General features: G+C 33.7%; 1 protein-coding gene across 3 annotated transcripts in view; it reads right to left on the bottom strand.

Annotated features, from left to right (window-relative positions):
* Nucleotides 1-26,779, bottom strand: part of SGCZ (sarcoglycan zeta) — a 229,309-nt gene that overhangs the window by 18,498 nt on the left and 184,032 nt on the right. For 2 of the 3 annotated variants that reach the window (XM_045535358.1, XM_045535357.1), the window contains one exon: nt 20,059-20,181. The exons of the other annotated variant lie outside the window; for it this stretch is intronic. In XM_045535358.1, the coding sequence (XP_045391314.1) occupies nt 20,059-20,181 (123 nt within the window). The remainder of the gene's footprint in view (nt 1-20,058; nt 20,182-26,779) is intronic. 3 annotated transcript variants of the gene reach the window in all.

Genomic DNA, 26,779 nt, shown 5'->3' on the forward strand with positions numbered 1-26,779 from the left:
AACACAGACGTTTATTAGTATGTACAATTACACTTATTGAATAAATAAATGTTTATTGTTAGTTTATTGTTCAACAGGGTACAATGTTCAATTCTGCTTGATTGTATAAGTTCTAAGGATGTTTCAGATAATGTAAAGTGACTACAATGTTAGGGAAAAACATACACTGTTGACTATTGTAACTGTCAGAAAAAAAACGAGACAAGCAAACTTCAGGGTCCAAAAATACTAGAAGCCATTCACATGATAATTTCTGGTTTCAAAACAAAAGACTAAGGATGGTATATTCTGTTTTGCTGGAAAGGAGAAAAAGTAGATATGGATTGTGATCGTACTGTAAGTTTAAAGACAATTTAAAACATAAGCTAGGATGCTATCCTTTACAAATGCCTAACATAAAATGCTACACACTGCAAGGACAAAAAATATCACTAATATTAAATGTAAAGGTCACTCCTGATGTGGCTACATATGTTCTAAATACTACCTATACTCTAAATGCTATTTATATCTCTTATTGTTATATTCTAACCTACTCATTATTAACCCACTAGCACCCATAGATCCTTATGGAAGTCATTGGCCCCACAAGAAAAATAAACCAAAAAGAGAAGCACCAGAGAGAAGGGAAACAAAGGACCCAGAAGACTGGGGCACCTCACATTGTGAAAAAGGAGGCTAGACAGGACTAGGAAATTTTATTTTTAAGTATTCTTCCTGATGTTTGCCAAAGGAGAACTTTTGCTGGCCTTTTCACAATAAAATCTACCATAATCATGAATATTTTTTGACTTTTTTTCTTTGAGGAGGAGGACAAAGAAGGAAGTGAGTTTTATGTCCCACTGAGTATGGTACACAAGAGAGACTGCAAGAGGGATCCAGAGCCCACAAGGCAAAGGAAGTTAACAGAACACGAGCATCTATCCTCCCATCCCTCTTCCCAGGGGAATTCACAGAGATCTTAGGCAGCATTTAAATTCCAAAGCTAGAATAGGGATGAGGTCCTGGACAAATTCATCTAGATCTCCATGGGCTAAAAGGTTCTCCTTCAAATTTTAACCTGTTCAAATTTTTTGTAAGTCTTCATACCTTGCTTTCTTTTTCCTTTATTTGCATCTGTTTTCCCTGAATCTAAATTGGTAAGGTCACAGACTGAACTGGGAACAGTTTCATTTTATTCCCAGGTCTGCCTCTATTTGATTTTTGATCTTTAACAAGTATTTAAAGCCCTCTGCTTCTTACTTGTAAAATTAGGTTCTGAATAACATGATGTCTAAGGTATTTCAATTTCTAACAGCTACAGCTGTATGATTTTTTTTCGAACATGTCAAACCTTGTATACTACAACTCTTCTCATTCCTTCTTAAATACAACTGGAAATGAGTTTGTTTCTTCAAATTGACAGAAAATACATTATTCTGGGGAAGGGATGGAGTAATTATGTTGGAAAAAAATTATTAACTGTCATTTTCTTTTACTCCATTAAGAAGAGCTCCTCTGAATCCAGAAAGCATCATTACCTTCTAAAAGAAGTAATGTCAACACATTTCAACATACTCAATGTGTTCTGTTGTGTTATTTCAATGATCTAAGTAGTGGTGTTGCCTTGGTTAACTCCACAAAATACAATCTATACATTGGCAGACTAATTTTATCAAACCTATTGATACCTCACCTGTGCAAAAAGCTGTAATTATTTTCTTGAACACTGCTTTTGCCCACCCTTCAATACTTCTGTAATCTGATCCATTCATTTGCTCACACATCTTTTCTTCTACTCATTTATAAAATCTGTTTACTAAATTTCCCAGGTTTTATAGGCATTACACGATCTCTACATTCTCTGAACATATTTATTACCTATAACACTCATTTGGAACCTATAATAACTGTTCTGAAATTTTACGTTTTTAAGTTTATGTGTTGCTCTTTTTCTAGGCTAAAATAAAAATCAAAGACATATTCTTTATATGATACCTATTCTTATAAACAACATGTTTTCTAAATGTGAGTTAATTAATAAATATTGATAAAGATCAATATTTCAAAGACCTTCCTGAAATCCTTGAAAGCTTTTTCCTCCTTTTTTTATCCTAGTTTGATTAATTCTACAACCATATCCCAAAACCCAAGTAAGAAACTGGGGAAATATATTGAGATGCCCTTTCATGTTCAACTCTCTTATTAGTGCACTTCTTTCCACAGCTTTTGGATCACTTACATTATATTTTCTGCTAATTATTCCTCGATACTACTGCAAAATATTTTTCTAAAACACAAAACTGTGTAATTCTTAATTAAAATGCTTTGGGAATCCAATATCCTATAGAAGTTAAACCCAAATACCTTAGTAGACTTACAACACTCCAGAGACAATAAAACTCTCTAGGATGTGCAATGTTTATGGACTGTCCTGGGTACTACTTCTTACTCCCAGCATACCCCCACCTATTTGATGATAATTTCTACTCATTCTCTAAGATTTGATTCTAGATTATAGTCTCTGTGAAACATTTTCTGCATCCTCATTTCTTTTTCTCCCTCTGTTCAACTTCCCCAGGTCCTTGTAAAAATTACTGATACAGCACTTAAAACATTGTATTGCAATTTGCTTTAAGTTCTTACCCAGTAACTTATGAGTTCCTTGAAATCAAGGACTTTGTCTTAATCAGATTTGTGCACTAAGCACTGATCAAGAATTCTGATATATAGTTGAGGATCAGTAAATGAAAGAAACAATGGAAATGAAAGAATTAATAAGAGTATGAATAAATCAATTTTTTTGATTTTATAATTGATATGTAAAACATGCTACATTTTTATTTCCTAGCATATTTCTTTGTTTGATACTTTAACACGAATTAGGTTATTAACATCCTGAGGTGATGATCTGAATTTATTGAAGCTGTTATGAGCCTAGCCAATGTTAATTTTTTTAGTAAAACAGGGAAATGATATTCTTAAATTGTTCTTTCAAATTAATATTCAAAAATAATACTATTTATTTGAGACTTGAGAATAAGCTTCCAAGATTCCTGAAAAGAAATCATTTCAAAATGTTTCTACTTTTCATCATTTTTTCATAATTTTAAAAATATATCAGGGCACTTACTCTCAGATGCCAAATCATGTCCTCTCATCCACTTCTAAAGGTTTTCAATAGATAAAAAGAGATAATGAAAAAGATACTTGATGCTCAGCCGAAAAAATGCATTAGAATAAAGCTATTTTTTCAAGATGAAGTACATTTCAAAAGTAAATTATTGCTTAGTAATAAAAAATTAGATTAAGATATATTATGACTGAAAATGATACAGAGTTCCTTCTTTTTCACATTTAATAGCCTTCATTAGCTTGTGTTTCACTACTAGCATTTTCACTAAAATAAAAAAGAAACCCTTTTAAAAAGTAGTCAACTAGTTTATTTATTTATTTTTTATTGCAGCATATTATGGGGGTACATAAAGGTTTACGTTATATATATTGCCCTTCCCCCCCACCCCTCCGAATCAGAGCTTCAAGATTGTCCATCCCCTAGATGGTGCACATCACACTTATTATGTATGTATACACCCATCCCCTCCCCCCCCACATCTGCCCAACACCCGATTAATGTTATTCCTAAATGTGGTCTTAGGTGATGATCAATGAAACCAATTTGATGGTGAGTACATGTGATGCTAATTTTTCCATTCTTGGGATACTTCACTTAGTAGAATGGGTTCCAGCTCTATCCAGGAAAATACAAGAGGTGCTATATCACCATTGTTTCTTATAGCTGAGTAGTACTCCATGGTATACATATACCACATTTTATTAATCCATTCATGTATTGATGGGCACTTGGGTTGTTTCCACATCTTTGCAATTGTGAATTGTGCTGCTACAAACATTCAAGTGCAGATGTCTTTTTTATAGAATGCCTTTTGTTCTTTTGGGTAGATTCCCAATAATGGGGTTGCTGGATCAAATGGTAGGTCTGCTTGTATCTGTTTAAGGTATCTCCATATTGCTTTCCACAGGGGTTGCACTAGTTTGCAGTCCCACCAGCAGTGTATGAGTGTTCCTTTCTCTCCGCATCCATGCCAACACTTATTGTTTGGGGACTTTTTGATAAAGGCCATTCTCACTGGAGATAAGTGAAATCTCATTGTGGTTTTGATTTGCATTTCCCTGATGATCAGAGATGTTGAGCATTTTTCATATGTTTGTTGGCCATACTTCTGTCTTCTTTTGAAAAATTTCTATTCATGTCCTTTGCCCATTTTTTGATAGGGTTGTTTGATTTTTTTCTTGCTGATTTTCCTGAGTTCTAGATTCTAGTTAGCCCTTTACTGGATGTGTAGCATGCGAAAATTTTTTCCCATTTTGTAGGTTGTCTGTTTGCTCTCATGACAGTTTCTTTGGCTGTGCAGAACTTTTTAATTTAATCAGGTCTCATTTATTTATTTTTGTTGTTGCTGTGATTGCCTTTGGAGTTTATTTTAAATAACTATTATTAAGTAATGTTATGTCTTAGCAAATTTCCATTCTTGTTTCAAATTATAAAGGTTGTTATTGTTGTTAAAGTGACTAACATCATATAAGAAACAAGAAAATAGGAATCTGGCTCTAAGTTAGATAATGTTTTCTGTTCAGGTAAATTATTGTGTAGCAATATTTATTCTGTCAGTTCGCTGCATAATGTTACAGAAAACATATAGTTTCTCTAACAGAGTAACATTAGAGAGGACACATGATATAATAGAAAATTTGAGTTACAGGTGAGTTTGGTATATCACTAGCAATGTGACATTGAATAAGGCATTTAATTATTTGAAATATTAATTTTCTCATATGTAAAATAAGAAGTTTCTGTTTTATCTTCCTCATAGAACTGTGTAAGTTTTTTTAATTATATTATGTTATTTACCTATACATACAAATATTTATATACATATATTACACTAAAACATATACTTCACAATTGCTTAGCATTTTTGGTATGTTAGAAGTCAGTTTAAAAGATTTAGTGAGCTATGGTGATTCAGGGGTATGAAAATTCTCATTTGCTGCTAAGAGGGTGAAATGACAAAAACTTTCTTGTGTCCCTAGCCTTTGAACAAATAATTCACTTTCAAAGAATTTATCCTAATGAGATAGTCATTTATGTGTAGAAAAATGTAGCTACAAGGAAGTTGACAACAGAACTGTATAAGTTCATTTAGATACAACCAAAATGTTCAACGATAGGGAATAATTTAATAAACTACTGTGATTCCACAAAATGGAATTACTCATCACTCCTTTATTGCAAGACAGGTAAAATACATGTCATGGAACCTTTTGAAATATTAGAATACCATTCAATGGAATGACCTAAAAATGGATGCTAGATATCCATAAGATATGCATAAGTATCTATGTTTTTAAAGAGTCTTTTATAAAATCTTCACTAATTAATTCCAGTTAGAAGCCACTTTACAAATTATAGTCACTCTCATTTTCCCTCACCTTGTTTTAAAGGATTTTTTCTTTTTCCCTCATCCCCGTATCCCCTCATGCCCCCATCCTCAAACATATTTTTAAATATGCAGAGAAATTTGGGAAACATTATCTCATCTTAAAGGATTCTACTTTGCTATATAGAAGAGCTTTTAAAGGACTTTTCCTAAAAAGTAAGCTAGCTACTCCAACAAAATGTATGCTATTCTTTTTAAAAGACAGCAGTATCTCAATTTGATGCCATCTTAAATAGAAGTATGTTGTTATCTCCTTAAGAGATAAAATGACTTTTTAAGTCTATATTGTCTAAAGATAAATCAGACTGACATGAGAAGTTATGAGATATCTGTCATGAAGTGTTGAAAGGGAGAATGACATTACAAATCCTTAAGAGAGAAAATTCAAACTTAGTTAGAAGGACAGAATAAAGCTTAAGATATATTATAAAGTTCTGGCTCCATGACATTTATTTTACCTGTCATACAATAAAGGAGTGATGCTGTAAATAGACTGCTGTAAGTTTATTTTGATCCACTTACCTTAAAGGTCAAAATAACAAAGATAATTATCAATAATTACCAATTAACTCATTTATCAGTCATAAACATAAAAGGAGTCATGAAATGAAACATAAATTTTTAGCCAATTTTGCTTGGGTTTCGTGTTTATATGTGGAAAAAGGAGTGATATTAAATGATTTGTTAGTAAATGAGAAACTGATCCTATAAATGAGTCTCATACTAGATAGAAATTTGAAAAAAATTTATAATGGGATTAAATCATTCTTAAACATTGTCCTTCTTATTCTATGTATGTCACATATGCATCATGTCCAGAACCATGATCAAAACCTATATATTCTATTTTCCTCATAAAATGATCAAAATTCCCTAGCTCCCCTCTGATTTCAGTACCAGATGTGAAGGACAGCTCCAGAACACCTCAGATTCACATTCACTTCCTCCCACCTCAAGCATGTGCTGAGCATCTCTCTGCTTCTCAGAGCTCCAAGAAGCATAGGGCAACCCCAAAATGCCTTGCCAGGGAGTCAACACCCCTGAGGGCTCTCCTGCAACCCAATGGGGGAAAGGGCTGATGAAAAAAATGCACTAGCTCCTATCTTTCAGTTGGACAATTATGAGAGGCATTTTGGGAATTCTTTCCAGTTTGGTCAAAGGCCAAACTCTTTTTTAGTTTAGCCACATTTTGAAGAGGAAAATACTTTGCCCTAATTTTCACCTAGTTGTACAGTGTTTTCTCATACATAATACCTTTGATCCTCACATTGACCTTGTGAGGAGATCAGAAACTCACAGATGAAGAAGCTGGCACTACCACTACTAATAACAATACTGATGGTCATGGCTAACATGTACTGAACATTTAAATGACTTCCATTATTGCTCTAAGCTCTGAACAAATATTAAGTCAAATAATATAATTCACACAACAAAACTCTGAGAGAAATAAAATAATATCTCCATTTTTTAACTGAGGAATGGAGGCACAGAGAGGGTGAATAACTCACCCACAAAGGCAGACAGCTTTTACACTACCCAGGGTTAGAAAAAGTCCAAGCTAGTTAGGGTTAGAGCACAGATATGATCACTCCTGGTTCAGTTTATTGTTTTGTTTTGCTTTTTAATTAAAAAAAATTATACAATATATTTATATATATTTATGGGGTACATGTGAGATTTTGTTACATGCATAGAATGTTTAATGATCAAATTAGGGTATTTAGGGCATCCATCACTCAAGTACTTATTATTTCTATGTATTAGGTACATTTCAAGTTCTCTCTTCTGGCTATTTTGAAAAAATACAATACATTGTTGTTAACCATAGTCACCCTGCTCTGCTATCAAACATTAGAACTTGTTCCTTCTATCTAGCTGTACGTTTGTACCCATTAACCAACCTCTCTTCTTCACCCCTCCTATACATCGTTCCCAGTCCCTGGGATCTATGATTCCACTTAGTATCTTCATGTTGTTTTGTTTTTATTACCAATCCTGAATTCAAGAAAGTAGGAAAACTTTATTTCTTGCTCCTATCCTCCAGGAGCTCCCAATTTAATGAGTAAAAATATTGTTTAATGAAATAGATCAAATATTGATTAGTGTGGCAGGCAAAATATTGCTCTTCCCTGCTTCCAGAGATCTCTATCCTAATCCCTAAAATTTGCAAATATGTTACCGTATAGGCACAGGGGAATTCAGATGGCAAACAGAATTAAGATTGCTAATTGGATTATCTTAAAGCAAGATTACCCTGGATTATCTAAGAGGTCCCAAAATTATCACAAGGATCATTAAAACTGGAAGAGAGAGACAGAAGAGGGAGAATCAGAGACAGACACATGTCAGTATGAGAGAGAATTGGCTGGTATTGCTGGCTTTCAAGACAGAGCAAGGGGCATGAATTAAAGGATGTCTAGGGCCTCCGGAAACTGGTAAAGGCAAAGAAATGGATTCTTGCAGAAATGAGCACCGCCTAGCAATCACCTTGATTTTAGCTCAGTGAAAACACCTTAAACTTCTAATCTCTAGAACTAGTATATATATAATACATTCATATTTCTTAAGGTTCTAAATTTTTGGTTAATTATTATAGCAGCAATAGGAAATTAATATAACTACTTAATAAGTAAAAAATGTAGGCAACTCATTCAAGCTTGTAATATCTTTTTCCTTTTACCTTCCCTCTCTCCCTTCCTACCTTTATAGTGAGATGAAAGTTTTCCCTGGTTATCATTTGGCCATGAAAATTTTACCCAATTTATGCAAAGCACACCCACACAAAACCCACAGGTGAAGTTAGGAATAAAATTTGTTTTGACATACTCTAGCAAGTTCCTTTTAAAGACGATGATCAACTTGATTAATGAAGATACAGTCGACTCAAAACTAAAATTAGTTCTTTCTCAAATTGCAACAGACCTTTTAAACTTCAGCCCAAGTTTGTATTACTGTTTTTCCAAATTGATTGTGATATCAATCATTTATCTTAACCTCTTCCTTTGACGTTGTCAGGCATAACCTACGTTTTCAATTTACATAGCTATATCCAGATAGAGAGATTTCTCTAGGAGTATCTGTGATTTAGTTGAGAAAGTCAGATATATAGTATTTAAATATGCTCATTCCTCTTCACCTCTAACTTTTTCCAGCCCACTAAATAAATTTGCTTGAAATAATAACCTAGCTACTAAATAAATCAGATCCTAGAAGCTCTTCTTTTTGTTGTAGAAATTCTTGTTCAGGATCTGAATGTATTATATACACATGCATGTAATGACACAAACAAAATGAAGTAGAAATGAGACTGAGCTATTAGTGAGGAGACACAGTTCTAGTTCCTGGCATGACACTGATAGCTGTGAGTATTTCCTACAAACCACTTAGCCTGAGATACAGTTTGCAGAATGAAGATAATATTAAATAATACACATCCCCCTAAGTACTGATCAGTCAATGAATTACTTCAAATGACTGTACTTGGCAAATGCTATGCCTGCCTCTATGTTATCAATTTCATTACTTTGAATAATTTTATTGTTGCGATAATGTTTTATTTTTTGATTTAGAATTTGGTATGTATGTCCTACATTTATTTTTCATTTTAACTCTCCTGCTTGTGATCTTACATCATCTTTTATTTAAATATCTCTGAAAGACCTACTAAATTACTTCTGTTACATTGGACTGAATATAATGAGTACTACTTAAGATGTTTGACAATATTTTATATGTAATTATGTGTATATGAGAGAGATACAGAGAGAGGGAAATTACAAACAATTAAATTTAGAAAGTCTTTATAGTAAATGCTACAGAAGAAGACAATCATTTCATTAATACATAATAGTAAAGTAACACTTTTATGTCTGTTATAATAATACTAATGCTAATACTTTCTAATATTTATTGACCACTTATGTGTCAGATAACATGCTTGCATGGATCAGCTCACATTAAATCAAGGAAAATCCAGAGAGGTATTATTATTTATTATCACCCTGGTTTACAGATGAGGAGCTGATAATTTTGAAACCTATTAACTAAATTGCCCATGATTACTCTTACAGAAAGCAGTGGAGTTACAATGCCAGAGGCAGTGCTCTTAATGACTACACCTTGATTCCCTGCAGTAATTACTTCCCAGCCTGCTCCTCATCCAACCCAACACCCTCCCCATCCTACCCTTCAAAACAGCTGCATTGTCACAAAACTGAATATGTTTGTATTCACTGATTATCATTGTCCAGAACTTATTTTTTTGAATAATTCCCTGATAGCTAATTCTTTGTGGGCCAAAGTTAAGAATTTCTCATAGTGTTTCCATCAAAACAGTAACTCAAAATGATTGCTCAATGGTCACAGTTTGTCAAATTGGGAGTAGAACCAATAATAATGAAAGAGCATTAGAATACGATTTATTTCGCTTAGAAATTTACTTTATGCCTTTTTCCTGTTTTTTCTATTGTTTTCAAACAGTTTTGGCTAAAGAGATTTATTTAAAAGTGCCACTTTTCATCACAACATCTAAAAGGCAGAATCAGTCTTACCAGTTTGAAATAATAGTGCTCCTTTTTGTCTGAATTTTTATTTGATTCTTGTGCAACATAAGTAACTACAGACTTCTTATATTCTGTGGAAAACTCATAACTTTTGAGGGTTTTCAATATGCCTATCCAATTAGAAAACACATGTGCTCTAAGCAATGCTAAGAATGATTGACAAGAAAGCAATGCATGCAACCCTTTATCTTGGAAAAGACTGGTTAGGACCTCATGGGGTTTGAACAACTTTTTTTTTCCCCCTAAAATATTTGTTTAAGAACCATTTCCTTTTCCTATTGGAATATTTAACTTTCTGCAAGTATTATTAAAAATAAGAATTTTAAAAAATTATAAAAAATATTGAATACAATTATTAATAATCATAAAAGGCCATAAATTGTATTTATGAAAATTAATGAATTCATCAATCTGAACCTGCTAATGATCTTTGCCTATGGTCCCTCGAATGTAGGAAGTATACGATTTTGTTACCTTCTTTCTTCTGCTTTTTTCCTTTTTTTTTGTGAGACAGAGTCTTGGTCTGTAGCCCTGGCTAAAGTGCAGTGGCATCATAGTTGCTCACCAAAGCCTCAAATTACTGGGCTAAAGCAATTCTCCTGCCTCAGCCTTGTAAGTAGCTGGGACTACAGATGCTCACCACTATGCCTGGCTAATTTTTCTATTTTTAGTAGAGATAGGGTCTTGCTCTTGCTCAGGCTAGTCTTGAACTCCTAGCCTTAAGCAATTCTCCTGTCTTGGCCAAAGTGCTAGGACTATAGGTGTGAGCCACTGTGCCCTACCTCTTCTGCTTTTTTCTTTCCTGTTTAGGAGTATTCTTTCTGGTTCTTATTGTTTTCCAAATCATTTCTTTTGTCATTTTTATTTTTAATTTTGTAATTGGCATATAATAATTATACATATGTATGGGGTACAATATGATGTTTTGATACATATTTACATTGTGTAATGATCAAATCAGGTTAGTAATTAGCATCTCCATCACCTCGAACATTTATATTTCTTTGTAGTGGAACACCAGAAATTATTTTTCGTTTCTAATTGTAACTTTATACCCATTAACCAATCTTCTCCCTCTCTCCTCTGTCCCCTCACTTCCCAGTCTTTGTAACTACTGTCCTACTCTTTACTTCTATGAGATGAACTTTTTTAGATTCCAAGATGAATGATATTATGCAGTATGTACCTTTCTGTAACTGGCTTATTTCACTTAACATATGTCATCCAGTCCATCCATGTTGTCACAAATGACAAGATTTCATTCTTTTTTTATGGCTGAATAGCATTCCATTGTGTACATACACCACATTTCATCTATTTATTCAACTGTTGTTGGACACTTAAGTCGATTTCATATCTTGGCTATGTTCTTGACATTTTGAGTGATTTGCTAGTCTTGTTTCTTCTATTTTTTATTTTTGGCTTTTATGGGGATTTTTACTTATACCGTAATTAATTTTTTTATAATTACTAATCACATATATGTAATACATGGGTAGACTTGGCATTCATTAAAAATCAATTGGCCATACATGTATGGGTTTATTTTTATAATTTGAATTTTTAATTCCATTGATCTATATATCTACATTTACACCAGTTGCATTGTTTTGATTACTATAGCTGTGTGTTAAGTTTTCAAATCATAAACTGTGAATCCTCTGACAATGTTTATCTTTTTCAAGATTATTTTGGCCATTTGGGGCCCCTTTAATTCCACATGAATTTGGGGATCAGGTTTTCAATTTCTGCCAAAAAAAAAAAAAGGACTATGGTAATTTTGACAAAGAGTGCATTGAATCTGAATACTACTTGGGTGATATTGACATTTTAAGCATATTAAGTTTTCTTACCAATGAATATGAGATGTCTTTTCGTATATTTGGGTCTTTTAAAAATTTCTCTTAGCAATATTTTGTAGCTTTCAACGTACAAGTCATTTACCTCCTTGCTTAAATTTATTCCTAAGTATTTTATTATTTTGCATGCTCTTGTCAATGGAATTACTTTCTTTGTATCCTTTTTGAATTTCTCGTTGCAAGTGTATACAAACACAACTGATTTATGCTTAGCTTTCTCTTCTTCAAGGTGTAAAGTTAAATTGTTGAGATTTTTCTTATTTTTTAACATATGTTACAGTTTTAAATTTCCTTCTGAACACATCTTTTGCTGCATTCCATAAGGTTAAGTATATTATTTTATTGTTTTCACGTGTCTCTGAGTTTTAAAAATCTATTATAATTTGTTTATTTACCAATTGGTTAAGGGTATGTTGTTTAATGTCTATGTATTTATAAATATTCCATTTTTACTTCTATTATTGATTTTTATCTTAATTCCATTCTGCTTCAAAAAGATATTGTGCATGATTCCAATCTCTTTAAATTTGCTGAAACTGGATTTATGACCTAATATGTAGTCTATGATGTACTTATGTTCACAGAAAAACCTGTGCATGATGTTCATAGTAGATGTATTCATAATAGCCAAAACCTAGAAGCAAACGCAGTGTTTCTAAATGGATGAATGATTAAATAAACTGTGATACATTCATTCCATAGAATACTACCCAAGAATGAAAAGAAAACTACTGATACATGCAAAAATATGATGAATCTCCAGGAAATTATGCTAAGTGAAAAAAATCCAATCCCAAAAGATAATAAACTACTGTAGGATTTAAATATAACATTCTAAAAATGTCAAAATTATAACATTAAAGAACAGATGAATGATTGCCAGGTGTTACTGTGAGAGTAGGGGGGAAGTGGGTGTGGTTTCAAGAAGACAGGAAAGGATCCCTGATGGAACTGTTCTTGTTTTAACTGTATCAATGACAACATCCTAGTTGCAATACTGTAGGATAGTTTTGTAAGATGTTACCATCGAGGAAAACTGGGTGAATTTAGCAAGGAATCTCTTTATATCATTTCTCACAACTACATGTGAATTTATTAATATTTCACAATCAAAGTTCATAAGTGGTGTTCAGCTGGTGATTTCTTCAATAAAGTCAGAATTTGGAGGCTTTAACCTGAGCACTCACCTTGAGCCTGTTTAAAACTTCCAGAGCAATGTTTTGATCTTGTTGAAAAGTGAGCTCTAGCTTACCTCTGAGCATGAGTATGAGGGTTAAAGGAATTACAGTTATCTAACCTGACCAGAGTAATCAGGAATGAGACTCTATTTCAGCAATGAAATGATACATCCCACAGAGCAAGGTGACCATAGGTTTGATACTGTCACTTATAAAGAGAACAAAGAGAGAAATAAAATGGACCCAAACTGCAGGATCCTCTTTCATTCAATAGCACAGAGGGCCCATGTTTCACTCGACAGGCACTGCAATCTTCCATTGTTTGCATTTCAGCTACTATAAAAGCCCTACCAAGGCATTTTGACATTGAAGGGGAATAAGCTAAGGAACACATAGCCATTGATGTGTCTAGATTCTCTGAGATGTATCAGTGTGTATCAAAGCCACATCATTAGAAACCTACAAGCCTACACTATGTTAGTTTATTTTTCCATGTAAAAGTCTTCACAGAGTTTAAATTTAATATTTATACTTGATTTTTTAAAGATTTAATAAAATAATTTACCACATTACTTTGGACTAGATTGTATCCCCCTCCAATTTCATGTTAAAGTCCTAACCTGTGGCATTTGGAGATGGTGCCTTTGGGAGATAATTAAGTGCAGATGAGGCCATGAGGGTGGGGCCCTTTTGATGAGATTGGTTTCTTTATGATAAGTAGCGGAGACACCTGGGATCTCTCTCTCTCTGCCATGTGGGGACACAGCAAAAAGGTACCTGTCTGCAAGCTAGTAAGGCATCTGCATCAGCATCTAACCATGCTGCCACCCTGATCTCAGACTTCCAACCTCCAAAACTGAAGAAAATAAATTTCTGTTGTCTTAGCCACTCAATCCATGATATTTTATTATGGCAGCCCAAGCCAACCAAGACAAATATGCAGAATATTTTTCTATGGTTTGTTAATTATGCTTTTCAAATTTTTAGTTTTTATAGGAAACAATTGTAAATTTAAAGAACTCATATGTATAATTTTAAAAACTCTTGTATATTCTTTGGGATCCCATTCAAATTTTTCTAAGTCTAATTGTCTTTAAAACATGTCTGCAAATTCTTTAGCACTTCTTTCATAAAAAGGTGGAGGTTGTTTCAGAAAATTTGATAAAGCTTCCTTCTCTCTCTCTCTCTGTCTCTGTCTCTCTCTTCTGGGTTACTCTTCAAATATTACTTACCCATCTTCTTTTATCCTTCTTTTTATATTTTCTCAAGAACTCTTCAAATATCTCTAAATAGCTAGTAAAGAATACAATTTTACATTTCTCATATTGAATATATACTCCCACTTTATATATTTTTAACTCTGTTATTTTCTTCCTTCATCCATTGTGCAATGTCTTTTATTTTTCTGCACAAGTATTTGTTATACAAATAACTAACAAGTAAGGAGAACAGTAAGGGCATTTAAAATTATCATTTGGTGGAAATATCATTTATCAAATACCCCATTGTACCAGTGTTGGTCCTAAGTTATTTTCATATGCCTCTTTTTTTGTTTACTAAAACCCTATGTAGTAAGTGCTTCTTATAATGCTCCTTTCATAGATGAAAAAACAGGCCTAGAGAGATTCAATAATTTGTAGAGTATAGTAGACCGAATAATGACCCTCACCCCCAGCCAAAGATGTTCACACCCTAAATCCTGGAACTGTAAGTATGTTATGCTATATGGAAAGAGGGAGTTTGCAGATGTAATTAAGGTTATTAATCAACTGACCCTAAAATAAGGACTTTATCCTGGGTGATCCAGGTATCCAGACAATATAATCTGGCAATGTAATCACATGAACTATTAAAAGCAAATATGAGTTTTTGGCAGAAATGGAAATAAGAGTGATGCAGCAGAAGGGGAATTAGAGAAATTCAAATCATGAGAGGGATTCAGCTCATTGTTACTGGGGGCAGGATCCTTAGAAAGCAGGAGAAGGTTGCACACATCCTCAGTGTGCAAACTGCAGGCCCTGACAGCCAGCAAGGAAACAAGAAGACGTCAAGCAATTCTAGCTCACCACATTCTATAAGTGATGTAGTTTTTAAATGTCATTATGACATATAGGAAACCAGACCATTTATACAATGGCAGAATAAATTATATTTACAAGAGATTTTGTGGATCTAAGGCCTATAGCTATAAGAAGAACTTTAAAAGGCAAATGAAAAATGTTGAAACCGCTACCCAGAGAAAAAGTTAGTTGCTACAATCACTTTTTTTCCTGTAAATGAATTGTGCTCTTTTACGACTCTCCTCACATCTCACACTTTTCTATTATTCAATTATATTTTCAAGAAGTTTTGCTTTCACAAAAAAATAGAAAACATTTAATTTAAGCTTGGAAAAATAAAATAAGTCATGGAGAGGACTGCCAGGAAGGTGCCCAGAGGAAACAACTTATTTTGTGAAGACGACATAGTTTACTATTTATGTGCTTCAAAACCTGAAATGAGTTTTTCCCTGGAGATCTGAGGGGAGCGGAGTGGTACTAATCTTTAGCATCTCTGAAATCTTTACCCTAGGTAAGTTTAAAAAGCAATTAGAAAACTGAGTTGAATGGCTGATCCAAGTCTACAAACTTGAAATGTTTCACCAGAGAAAATTAAGTGATTGCACATCACTTTTCTCGGCACCTAATCTAATCACATTTCTTCAGGGGCTATTCAGACAAAGCAGCTCTACCCCGTTGCCTGAGTATTACGACATTCTTGGCATTTGGACAGCTCAGAGGAACAATGACCCACCTAATAGAAAGGTTGACTCCAGAGCTGACCCCATCACAGGTGCCAATTTAATAGACAAGAACAAGGATGTAGAAGACAAGCTAATAAAAACAAACCAGAAAATATTGATTTTAACCTAGAAGCATGGTGTTTAATTTAAAAGACAGCTCTTCAGAAAATCTTTCATTCTGTTGTCAAACAAGCATTGGAACTTGTCTATCCTTCCAATAATTCAATTAGAACAGAGACAAAGGAGTAATACTCTTGGCATTCACACAAACAAAGCACAGGGTGGCTTCAGGGTTGGTTCTCAATATTCTTTCAGGTTGGCAGTTTTAATTGCTACTGTCTGAAAAAAAAGGAGATATCCTTTCTCTTTATACATTTAGGTATTTCCCCTTTTCTCTCATAGGCAAAACAGGTTTAAGTCAAACTAATAGCTTTAATTTAACATGAAGGTGTCCAACAAGGGCTAAAGTCTTTCACTTTATAAAGTTGGAAGACTTACATTTCCACTTTGTTTTTTAAAGTTAATATACTTCTTGGAATACAAATGGATTAACTGCAGATTGCAGTTGATAGATTCTGCCTGAAAGCAACAAATTTAAGAGCCTTCTGTGTGTAAAGGTTTTTTCCATTTATTTGTTTAGTAGGTCTCAAAAGATAATTACATTAAGTAATATCATTGGCCAGTAGTAGGGAATACAAAATGAAAACAGTCTTCAGGTGTTCATAGGTGAGCTAAAATATAAACCTCCTATACATTCAGTGATATGGAGAGAGCATATAAACTCAAGTATATTTAGATTAAGATTTAAGGAAGCTACTTTCAAATAAGAAAACTAATATCAAAAGTTAAAAAATCAAAAATTTTAAGCATATGATTACTCATTATGGTGATGGGGTATTGACAGGTGGTGTAGTTCAGTTATTTATCATTTTACTTCTATCCTCTTGCATCCTAGGAGCATCTGAATGTATCAAGTAAATTCTTGCTTCTTTGTAGACAGAGTAAATAAAAATATGCTGAGTTACTCTAGATCTGTGAATGATTTTAGTCATAAATGATTTTACCTTAGGTATACAGACACATCTATTGTCTAGATAAATGCATCCACTTCTGTCACCCTGCAATAAAAGTCTATAAGATGCCATTGTTCATAGTGTGTCAAGCTAGAGGGATCCGTTTTAATTTTAATTCTTACGAACATTGCTTAAATATCAAATGTTCATGGCACAAATTTAAAATTCTAGAGTAAACTTCACAGAGATCTCTTGTCACTTGTAACTTTGAAGTCTTACAGGCCCAGCTACCTAATTTATATGAAGCATCCTGGAGTCAGTGTCTCTTTGTAGTGTTATTTGTCAAGTGATTAACCACTACTTTAAAGTATATGTGAGGTTACTAATCAATCTCAATGCCCTAAAACTGCATGCTAGGCTATGCACATTTTTTTTTTTTGTTTGAAGCATGTGGAATTTTAAAATATATTTGCCTTCACTATCTTTATTTTCCTTTATTTTAGGCAAAATAAAGGAAAAATCATGGGAATGAATAAAGCTACTATAAAGTTAATATCTAGTATTCTGGTAAAGGAGTAAAGACCTGGCAGGAATTTTAGTGTGTGTGCATTGTGTGTATGTTCGTGTCTGTGTGTGTGTGTCTGTGGGTATATGGGCTTTTTGTGAGAAACAGACATGTGAATGGATAGTGGAGGGAATTCTAATCAAGCTAAATACTCTCTAATTTAGCATTTATTTATTAACATTGTAGAGCCTCTTATAAATCCACATCAGGTTAAAAGTCAGCATTGTTTGCTACATGAGCTGTCATAGTCCTCTGGCATTTCTTTCATCCTAAGTGTTTAGCTTCAACCTCTCACAAAAATCTGCTTAGATTCTGCAATTATGGCCTCAAAATTTTATTACTTTATTATTTAAGATCTTCTGAAATCATATGATACAGAGTTATATTGTGAAATAAATTAATTACGAGTGTCTGAAATAATTGGAAAATATAGATCAATCAAGAGCATTATGAGGGATAAATGCAAGGCTATGTGCATATGAGACAGAGAAATAAGTGAAAAAAAAAGAAAGCTAGCATGAGATATATTTACTTAACCATCTATACTACATACATGTATACCATACATACATCACACATACACACTACACACATGGAGTGGCTAAGGTGGCAGGGAGGAAGAAGGTGGGGAGAGAGAGAGAAAATGTTAGCATAGATGACTGCCCTAAGGCACTTAATTGAAAAGCAGAAAAACTTAGATTTTATTTTAGGAAGCACTTTCTTACTTTACTTAGTCTAATTAACAGTTCAATGATGGCTTCTAGGATACCCAGCAAAAGAAGAAAAAGAAGCTGACTATCCACCTACTGCAAAGAAAAATAAAAAAGTCAGTCAATGGGTCTAATTTTGTGAAGACAGCACTTTACTGGAACTACTATATGATGAGACCAGTCGAGGTAATGTAAAGACTAGAAGAAGTTTAAATTCCACGAGACCAGAAAAGCTGCCAAGAACTCTAGAACCTTCCTTCACTTATGTCTAGAAAGTGCTCAGTGGGAATATCTGATTGTGGATTAAAGAAATTATGGATAAGTGTGTAATATCCTAAAAGCTATCTCAGCATTATGTTGGTCTCAAGGGTGATAATAAGTAGGCATTGCCAGGGTTTGAAGATTATTATTGCTCAATCACCCTGAAGGCATTTCTACCCCAGGGATCCCCATGTTCCCACTAACCAGCAATTCAAATGTTAATGCTCAGGAGCCTAAAACTCTTTCTGATTTGCCTGTGTTCTGTGCCAAACAAAACTCTCATGCTTTTTTTATTTGTTTGTTTTGTCCCTGCTTTCCTAACTCAGGACTCAAGAAGGTCAACTTGTGTCCTCCATGCATGCCTCCTTTCCTGACCTTCCCAGGGAATCTTAAGAAAAAGGGGATCAAATCCGTGGGCATTCATGGACCCCCCCCAAACAGTTACCCCAATGGCGCAGGCTCCAGCCCCTCAGCAGGGCACTCTCACAAGAGAAAGGAGGGACTGGGACAGTGGTGGTGGAGGTGGGGCTGGTGGAATGCCAGCCTAGGGATGCCCAGTGAGTTTCCCCATTCAACAATTCTTATTAAATCTCATCACCACTTAATAATGCGCCTTTCTTGAAATCAACACAGGCCCTGGTGTCTGGGACATTTGCAATCTTAATATTATCTTTATTAGTAAATATAAAGAGCTAACACAACCACTTCATTATATACTGAGAACATACTGAACACACACATGTAGGCACATAGATATCCCATGACCTGTTCCCAAACTCAAGTTTGCAAAATACTAAGTCAAACAAATTATATATATATATATGTAGGTACATATATATATATATATTTTCTTCTGCTTCTTTTAAATGTGAACCTCCTTGGGTACTTTTAAAGGATTTTAAAATATTTTATCAAAATAATATGCATCATGGTTACAAATCAAGTAATTTGGAAGAGATTACGCTTCAAATTGTCTTCATCAAATTCTTTCCCATTCCCAGTCCCACTTCTAAGTCTTTCAGTTTTTTGTTTTTGTTTGTTTTGTTTTTAATTTCAGCTGGTGGTTTACTTTAATGACCCTAATATTATAATAATGACTTTAATGACTTAATATGAGTACAGCATTATTTCTTTATTTATGTACTTTTGAGGATAATTATGTACCCCACAGAACACAGATTTAGTTTATTATATTTTAACTTTTCTCTACTACTGAATTCTAAAGTTGATATTTCCATTTTAATTTTTCTTTCACATATCTTTTATTTTTAATTAATGTCTCTAAATTTTATTTGTCACCTTTAGTCACCTTTTCTCATTATTTGCATTCCATCTTTTCTTCTACGACCTACCCATACAAACTGCTTTCCTTCACCTACCTCCACCTGAGAGACACAGCTTTACTTTTCAATCATTAAGGATGCTAATATTGACATTCTCTTCTGCAACCTCAACCAGTGCCTTCCATGTGAGGACTATTTGAAAACCACATATTGTGACATCATGATATTATGTGAGACTTCATTTTAGTTCTGGCAATCATGCATCTTCTTAAGTAGATTCTTGGGCAGTTGCATATTCTTTCAAGAAGTAAACAATGTTCCAAGACCTCAATCTACAGTACCTGTAACTTTCAGCTTTTCAGCCCCAATGGTAATCTCATCTTCATCTGCAGAAAACAGCACCCTGCCATCTTCACTGGCTCTCACTTCAAATCTTTTACACTGAGCTTCCACAGCATCAGCTCCTATGGTCAGAGGAAAGGTTTAAAAATGAAACTGGTATGCAGGAAACCATTAACATGTATGTTTTTCTAAAGAAAGAAGTAGCAATGCATATATTATTTAGTTTGTTTTTCTCTGTTGTATGTTTTACATCTAAATTAGTATTTTTAAATTATTATCTTTTTCAGGAGGCTCTCTAATTTGTTAGAGTAGTTCTGGGTTGGGTTGGTTGAGCATAAAAGTGACCTCTCAATGTCCGAGATATATATATATATATATACATATATATATATATGTGTATATATATATATATGTATATATATATATATATTTTTTTGAGACAGAGTCTCGCTCTGTTGCCCAGGCTAGAGTGAGTGCCATGGCATCAGCCTAGCTCACAGCAACCTCAAACTTAAGCAATCCTCCTGCCTCAGCCTCCCGAGTAGCTGGGACTACAGGCATGTGCCACCATGCCTGGCTAACTTTTTCTGTTTTTTAGTTGTTTGGCTAATTTCTTTCTATTTTTGGTAGAGAAGGGGGTCTCACTCTTGCTCAGGTTGGTCTCCAACTCCTGAGCTCAAAGGATCTACCAGCCTCGGCCTCCCAGAGTGCTAGGATTACAGGCGTGAGCCACCGCGCCTGGCCTGATATAGTCTTAATAAGGTCTGTGGGTTTAGCCAGTTAAAAACACTTCATGTATCCACAAAAAGAGACAATGTTCACTTTTTTTTCTGTTGCAGGCTAAAGACTTGGCATTAAACCTGGCATCTGCTGGATGCTCAGTAAATATTATATTTGTGGACTGAATGACTCTTAGGCTTTCTCTCTGCAATGCAGACAATAGTACTAGCTATGTCACAAGGTACTTGTAAAGCATTATTCAACTTTTAATATTTAGTTACTCTCCATTTCATAAATTCTAATATTGATATTTTCTACCCTTTACTATAACTGAATTGGAATCCATTTTATAGTCAATCTTGAAATTACAAAGTTTTCTTGGTGTTCTCTAATGTATCTTCCAATCAATAAATTCATTGATTTATTGACACATGATATTAAATAAATGTAATTACAAAATGGAATTGGAAATCTATTTCTAACTTTTTAGTCAATTTTGCAAATCAATCTAAACCACAAAGCCAGCTCCCATATTTGGAAAAATAATGAATCTGAGAGCTAGGAGGGCTTTAGCAAGAAAATCTAACTGGGCCTTGTAGATAAAATATAACCAAGAAGGAAGAAATTTGGGGCAGTGGACAGGGGTGAGAAATTGACATTACCATAACACCAATTTTTTTATTTTGGCATAACACATCTGGCACATGGAGGGATATTTTCTCTTCCTGTTAAGATGTGAAAGATGCCTTTTCTGCTATTGATGTCAGAGACTCTTGTCAGATACAACTCAGCCCAGTCAGGGATGTAGGCATACCACAACTTGTGCACCCTCCTTTTCATTTATCTTTACGTAGTACCATTATTTATTAGATATATGACTCCCTTCCCCACAAACTCAAAATATGAGCTCACCTTTGTATTACAAAATATCCTCAAATTTAGAACTATAACTGGTTTCCAGTGGCATTTAATAGACACATATTAAATAGATCAATGTATACTAGACTTAAGCTTTCTTTCCCTCTCTTTGGTCTCCAACCCCACTTCAGCACTACTTGCAATCCTAGCCCATGGGCTGCAGAAAATTATACCGCTCCCCACTGTCATAGCTTCTGAGGAGCATTAAAGAAGATGAAAAAATTAATTAAAAACCCTGATAATGCGCAAGATAATTTCTCTGAAAGCCAGATACATATTTTTCTTATATTCTGAAATTATAAACATGTTTTTAGGCCCACATAGAAAATTTCAAAAGCTTCAACTAGGCTACACTAAGTAAGATAAAACTAGCGTTAAATCTGTGGGCAGTCAAGTACAAAATAGTGTCAGCTGCATTTTAATAATCTGTTACCTTTTTTTTTCTTTTTAAAAATAAAGACCTTTCCTCATAGAATTTAATTACATTATTATGGAAACCATTGACAACCTATTGTCCTTGGTCTTAGTTATTACATTTGATCTTGAAAACATTATTTCAACAACTTGTGTTCATCTGAGCATGTTTTCTTCTAATCATAGTCTAACCTTCCTATATTGTGCCATAGTAAAACATGAGCCATAGTAACCCAACTACTGGGTGATGTTTAAAAAGCTGTACTTGAGGACAATGTGTCAATACACGGACTTCTTCTGTGTTCTGAAGTCTCTATGTTTAAATCTACTGTTGAGGGACTCAGACATACATTAACCCTGAATTGCCTGAAATATATCATAGATATTTTACGTATAAAACCTTAACATTTCCACTACATTGCTTTCTTCAAATACACTAAATTGCCAAGCTTAATTGATTCACAAGATATATCACTGACTTCAATGGCATAGAAGTGCATTAGATCACTTTATATACACACACAGAGCAAGACTTTTCTTGGCATAATTCTTAAGGTCATTATATGGAAGGTAATTTATTAACAAAAATGCTATATTGTGTGTCATATAAAATATTAGAAATATAAGTGGAGTGGTATCTGAATATGGTGAAGTGAGTTGAAATTGTAATTCATTAAATTTAAATAAGCAAAGGCAAATAAGCAAAGAAGAAAATATTTATGCACTCAGAATAGATGAGATGCATCTAAGCCATAAATAAATGCATGTAGAATCAGCCAATTGAAAAATAGATATAAAAATTAATACTGCAGACTACATTTTATTCACCATATTAGCATAATTACAGAAGGCAAAATTGCAATTAGCAATGCATTGATAGTAAATAAATATTTTAAATCAGAAAATAATTTTGATTATATTGCATTTACATACATTGCTTTCCTTTTCTGCAAATGGAAAACAGTAAAATACGTTGATATAGTTTGGATGTTTGTTCCCTCCAAATCTCAGGTTGAAATTTGATCTTCAGTGTTAGAGGTGGGGCAAGTGGGAGATCCCCAAGTGGGAGGGAAAGATCCCTTCATGAAAGGCCTGGTTCCCCTCCTGTGGTAATGAGTGAGTTCTCACTTTATTAGTTCACAGGGGACCTTATTGTTTTAAAGAACCTGGCACCTCCCCTCCCCTGTCCTGCTCTCTTTCTCACCAGGTGACACTCCTGCTACCCTTCCCCTTCTATCTTGACTGGAAACTCTCTGAAACCCTCATCAGAAGGTGCCATGTACAAGGTGCCATGGTCCTTGTACAGTCTGCAGAACTGTGAGCCAAATAAACCTCTTTTCTTCATAAATTACTCAATCCCACATATTCCTTTATAGCAATGCAAAATGGACTAACACATATGTAATCAGAGATACAGTCAATTGTTGGACATATTTATGCTTACAGTTAATATATGAGACTTTATGAAACTGATTTTATTATATCCTAACATGCATTGTGTTATTTATCTGTTTTTCATGTTGCTAGGTTTCATGTTCTCTAGGCTAGGTCAAAGCAGGATCGAGTTGTTCAGAGGAGCAATAAATGTCTAGTTCAACCTTATCTCAACAAATGATGCTTCCAGTATTGCAGGAGAGCAATGTGCCTGAATGACTCTGGGTAAGGAGCTCTCATTCCTTAGCAAGTAGATCATGGGAGATGGGATTATTCAGGCAGAACCATATTTTCTCAGTTATCTTAAACATCAACTTGATAACTAAAGTACCAAGACTAAATCCTTCCTTAGGAAAATCTCTGAGGGAGTTTATGTCAAAAACTTCAAAATCAAACAAAGAGACGTCAGGGATAGAAGCAGGAAAGAGAATTGACAGGTAAAAGAGAGAAAAGATGTAAACAAAATAATAACTGCTATAAAAGGATTCAAGTATTCAAAATATATTCAAATATTTTCTCTAGTTTTTTAATGTTCTATATGCATTCTTTAAGTTATATAATGACTTTCTTTTTCTCAAATCATAGTAGAGTCTATAGGTATGCCTTTATTATAGTAATTCCACACCCACGTAAAAGCTGTATTTTCAATTTAAGATAAACATTATTTCACAAAAAGTGCAAAGTTTTTGCACCTGCTAGCATAGAGGTAGTGATGGCTTCACAAATTCCTCTTCTCTTTTTGCAATAGTCCTTACACAAGATTCACTTGTCCAGAAATGGTGGGCAACCACAGATGTAGACCTCATTCTATGGTACCTATCAAGCAATTCCACTTTTTCTTGCAATGTCAGGACTTTTGACTATTCTCTGTTTCTTGGGAGCATTTGTAGCATCACCAGTGGCACTTCATATGAGTTCCATGGTGGTGTTCAAGGTTTATGGTATTGCACTAGACACAATGAAAAATACCAGAGAGCCATGAGGGTTCACTTTTTACTGGCGTATGCAATTTAAGGAGAGATGAACTGCTCAAGCAGAGGAGATACTACCGTCACAGGGCGTTTTAAGTGGATACTTGTAACACTTGAGCTCACTGCAATAGCAACAGGAGGTGGCTACAAAGTTATTACAGTACTATGGTGTGTACTACAGTTAATTTTATGCAATTATTATTTAATACTGCATCAAATATAAAACTGCAACAAATATAAAATCAGGTAGAAAAATGGGAAAATACCTAAGTGGCTGATAAACACAAAATAAATATTTACCCCAACAGTAATCAGGGAAATTAAACCACAGTAGCATAAATTTTGCTCACTCAGATTGGTGAAAATCCCCCAGTGTGATAATACAGTGCTTGCAATGATGCATACTCTTTGGTGGAAATGTAGATCAATATGCCAGTTTGGAAAGCAACATGGTATCATCTACATTTGAAGTACAGTTGACCCTTGAACAACATGAGTTTCAACTTAATGGGTCCATTTATCTGCAGATTTTTTTCAATAAATATATTGGAAAACCTTTTGGACATTTGAGACAATTTGAAAAAACTCAGATGAACCACATAGGCTAGAAATGTAAAAAATTTTAGAAAAAGTTAGGTGTGTCATGAATGCATAAAATATAAGTAGATACTAGTCTTTCTTTTTAATGTAGTAACATTTATCAAAGTTTTTTTGTGAATTGTGCTATTTATGTCTCATTTATAAAAATCTGGCCTACTTAAAGATTATAAAGATACTTTACAATTTTTTTCTGAAAGTTTTTCACAATTTAGATCTTGCTACTTACACTCCCATTAAGTATTTTACTGAATGCTTAACTTGTGTATTAAGATAAAAAAATAAAGTATAACACTTGGAAAGGGATGATTTTTCACATAAAAACAAGGAAATATACAAATAAGAATTAATAATTTTTCTATGCCTGGCATTTATTTTTCATAAGAAAATGTTAAATTACTGATACAATGTCATTAGTGGTTAAAGGATTTCAGGTTTTCTACATCTTTTTAAGCTATATTTGTTAGGTAATATTTTTCTAAGAATTGTTCACTTGAAATAATTTTCAAATTTCTTGTCATAAAGTTTTTTAGGAAACATTATTTAGATACAGTGTATACATTTTAAAATGCATGGACATATATATGTACATTTATATGTGAATGAAAATACACTTACTAGCAAATATATTTATATTACTAATACAATTACATATATATATATATATTTTATATATACGTTAGTAAGTTTTGAGAGATGTATACACCTGTGTGACTTGCATTAGTTTCCTAGGGCTGACATAAGAAAATATGGCAAACAATAGAAATATAATTATTCTCTCACAGTTCTGGAACAGAGAAGTCTGAAATAAGGTTGTCAGTAGATCTATGCTCTCTCTGACAGCTTTAGGGGAGGATACTTCCTTGTTTCTTCCTATCTCCTGGTGGTTACCAGAAAGCCTTGGTGTTGACTCTAAAAGTATTCCATGCCCTCCTGAACATCCTGTGACACTGAAGTAGGGTGGAACACCTTGCATCTAGAGTACATTTGATTTCCAGCCTGCAATCCCTTGCGTTTAAGCTTTAACAGTCTCAGAAATTGCAAAGAAAACAATATAAAAGCACCTCATAGATTACTAGACTATTACTAGTCCTTGACATAGAGTGACTCTTAGTATATTTATTTTTACTACCATTTATGTTTTTTAATAAGGATATTTGAAGTGTGTTTATTGACATTTAGTTTTTACCTAAAAATAGTTTTGTATTTACTCTTGATAATAGTCAGCTTTCTTGTCTCTGAAATTTATTTAGTGGGGACATGGTTTTAGTGTTATAAATCAGTAAACTGAACACTAAACAAGAATAAATTTCAAGATAAACAAATTAAGAAATATTACTATAATACAGTTTTATCATAATATGACCATAATAAATTATGATATTCTTAGGCAACTGTGTATTACTATTGATTTGTTATAGCTAATGTGTATTTTTATGATTACATGGGATGCTTAAAATTGCTTGAGCCAAATTTCTTAAATCCTCATATAATCTCCAAAACTCACCTCCCTCTTTATGGACATATCTGGGTAGAACATATCCTTTCTTAATATTTACTCTGAGCATGCTGCAGTCCTTTGTAGTAAAGTTCCCCTGATAAATGATTTGGACTGATCCTGCTGCCTTTAATGCTTTCTTTGGAATTCCAGCTAGTCCCATCTCAT

The sequence above is a fragment of the Lemur catta genome, chromosome 22 (genome assembly GCF_020740605.2).
Source record: "Lemur catta isolate mLemCat1 chromosome 22, mLemCat1.pri, whole genome shotgun sequence".
In the NCBI taxonomy this organism is placed as follows: domain Eukaryota; kingdom Metazoa; phylum Chordata; class Mammalia; order Primates; family Lemuridae; genus Lemur; species Lemur catta.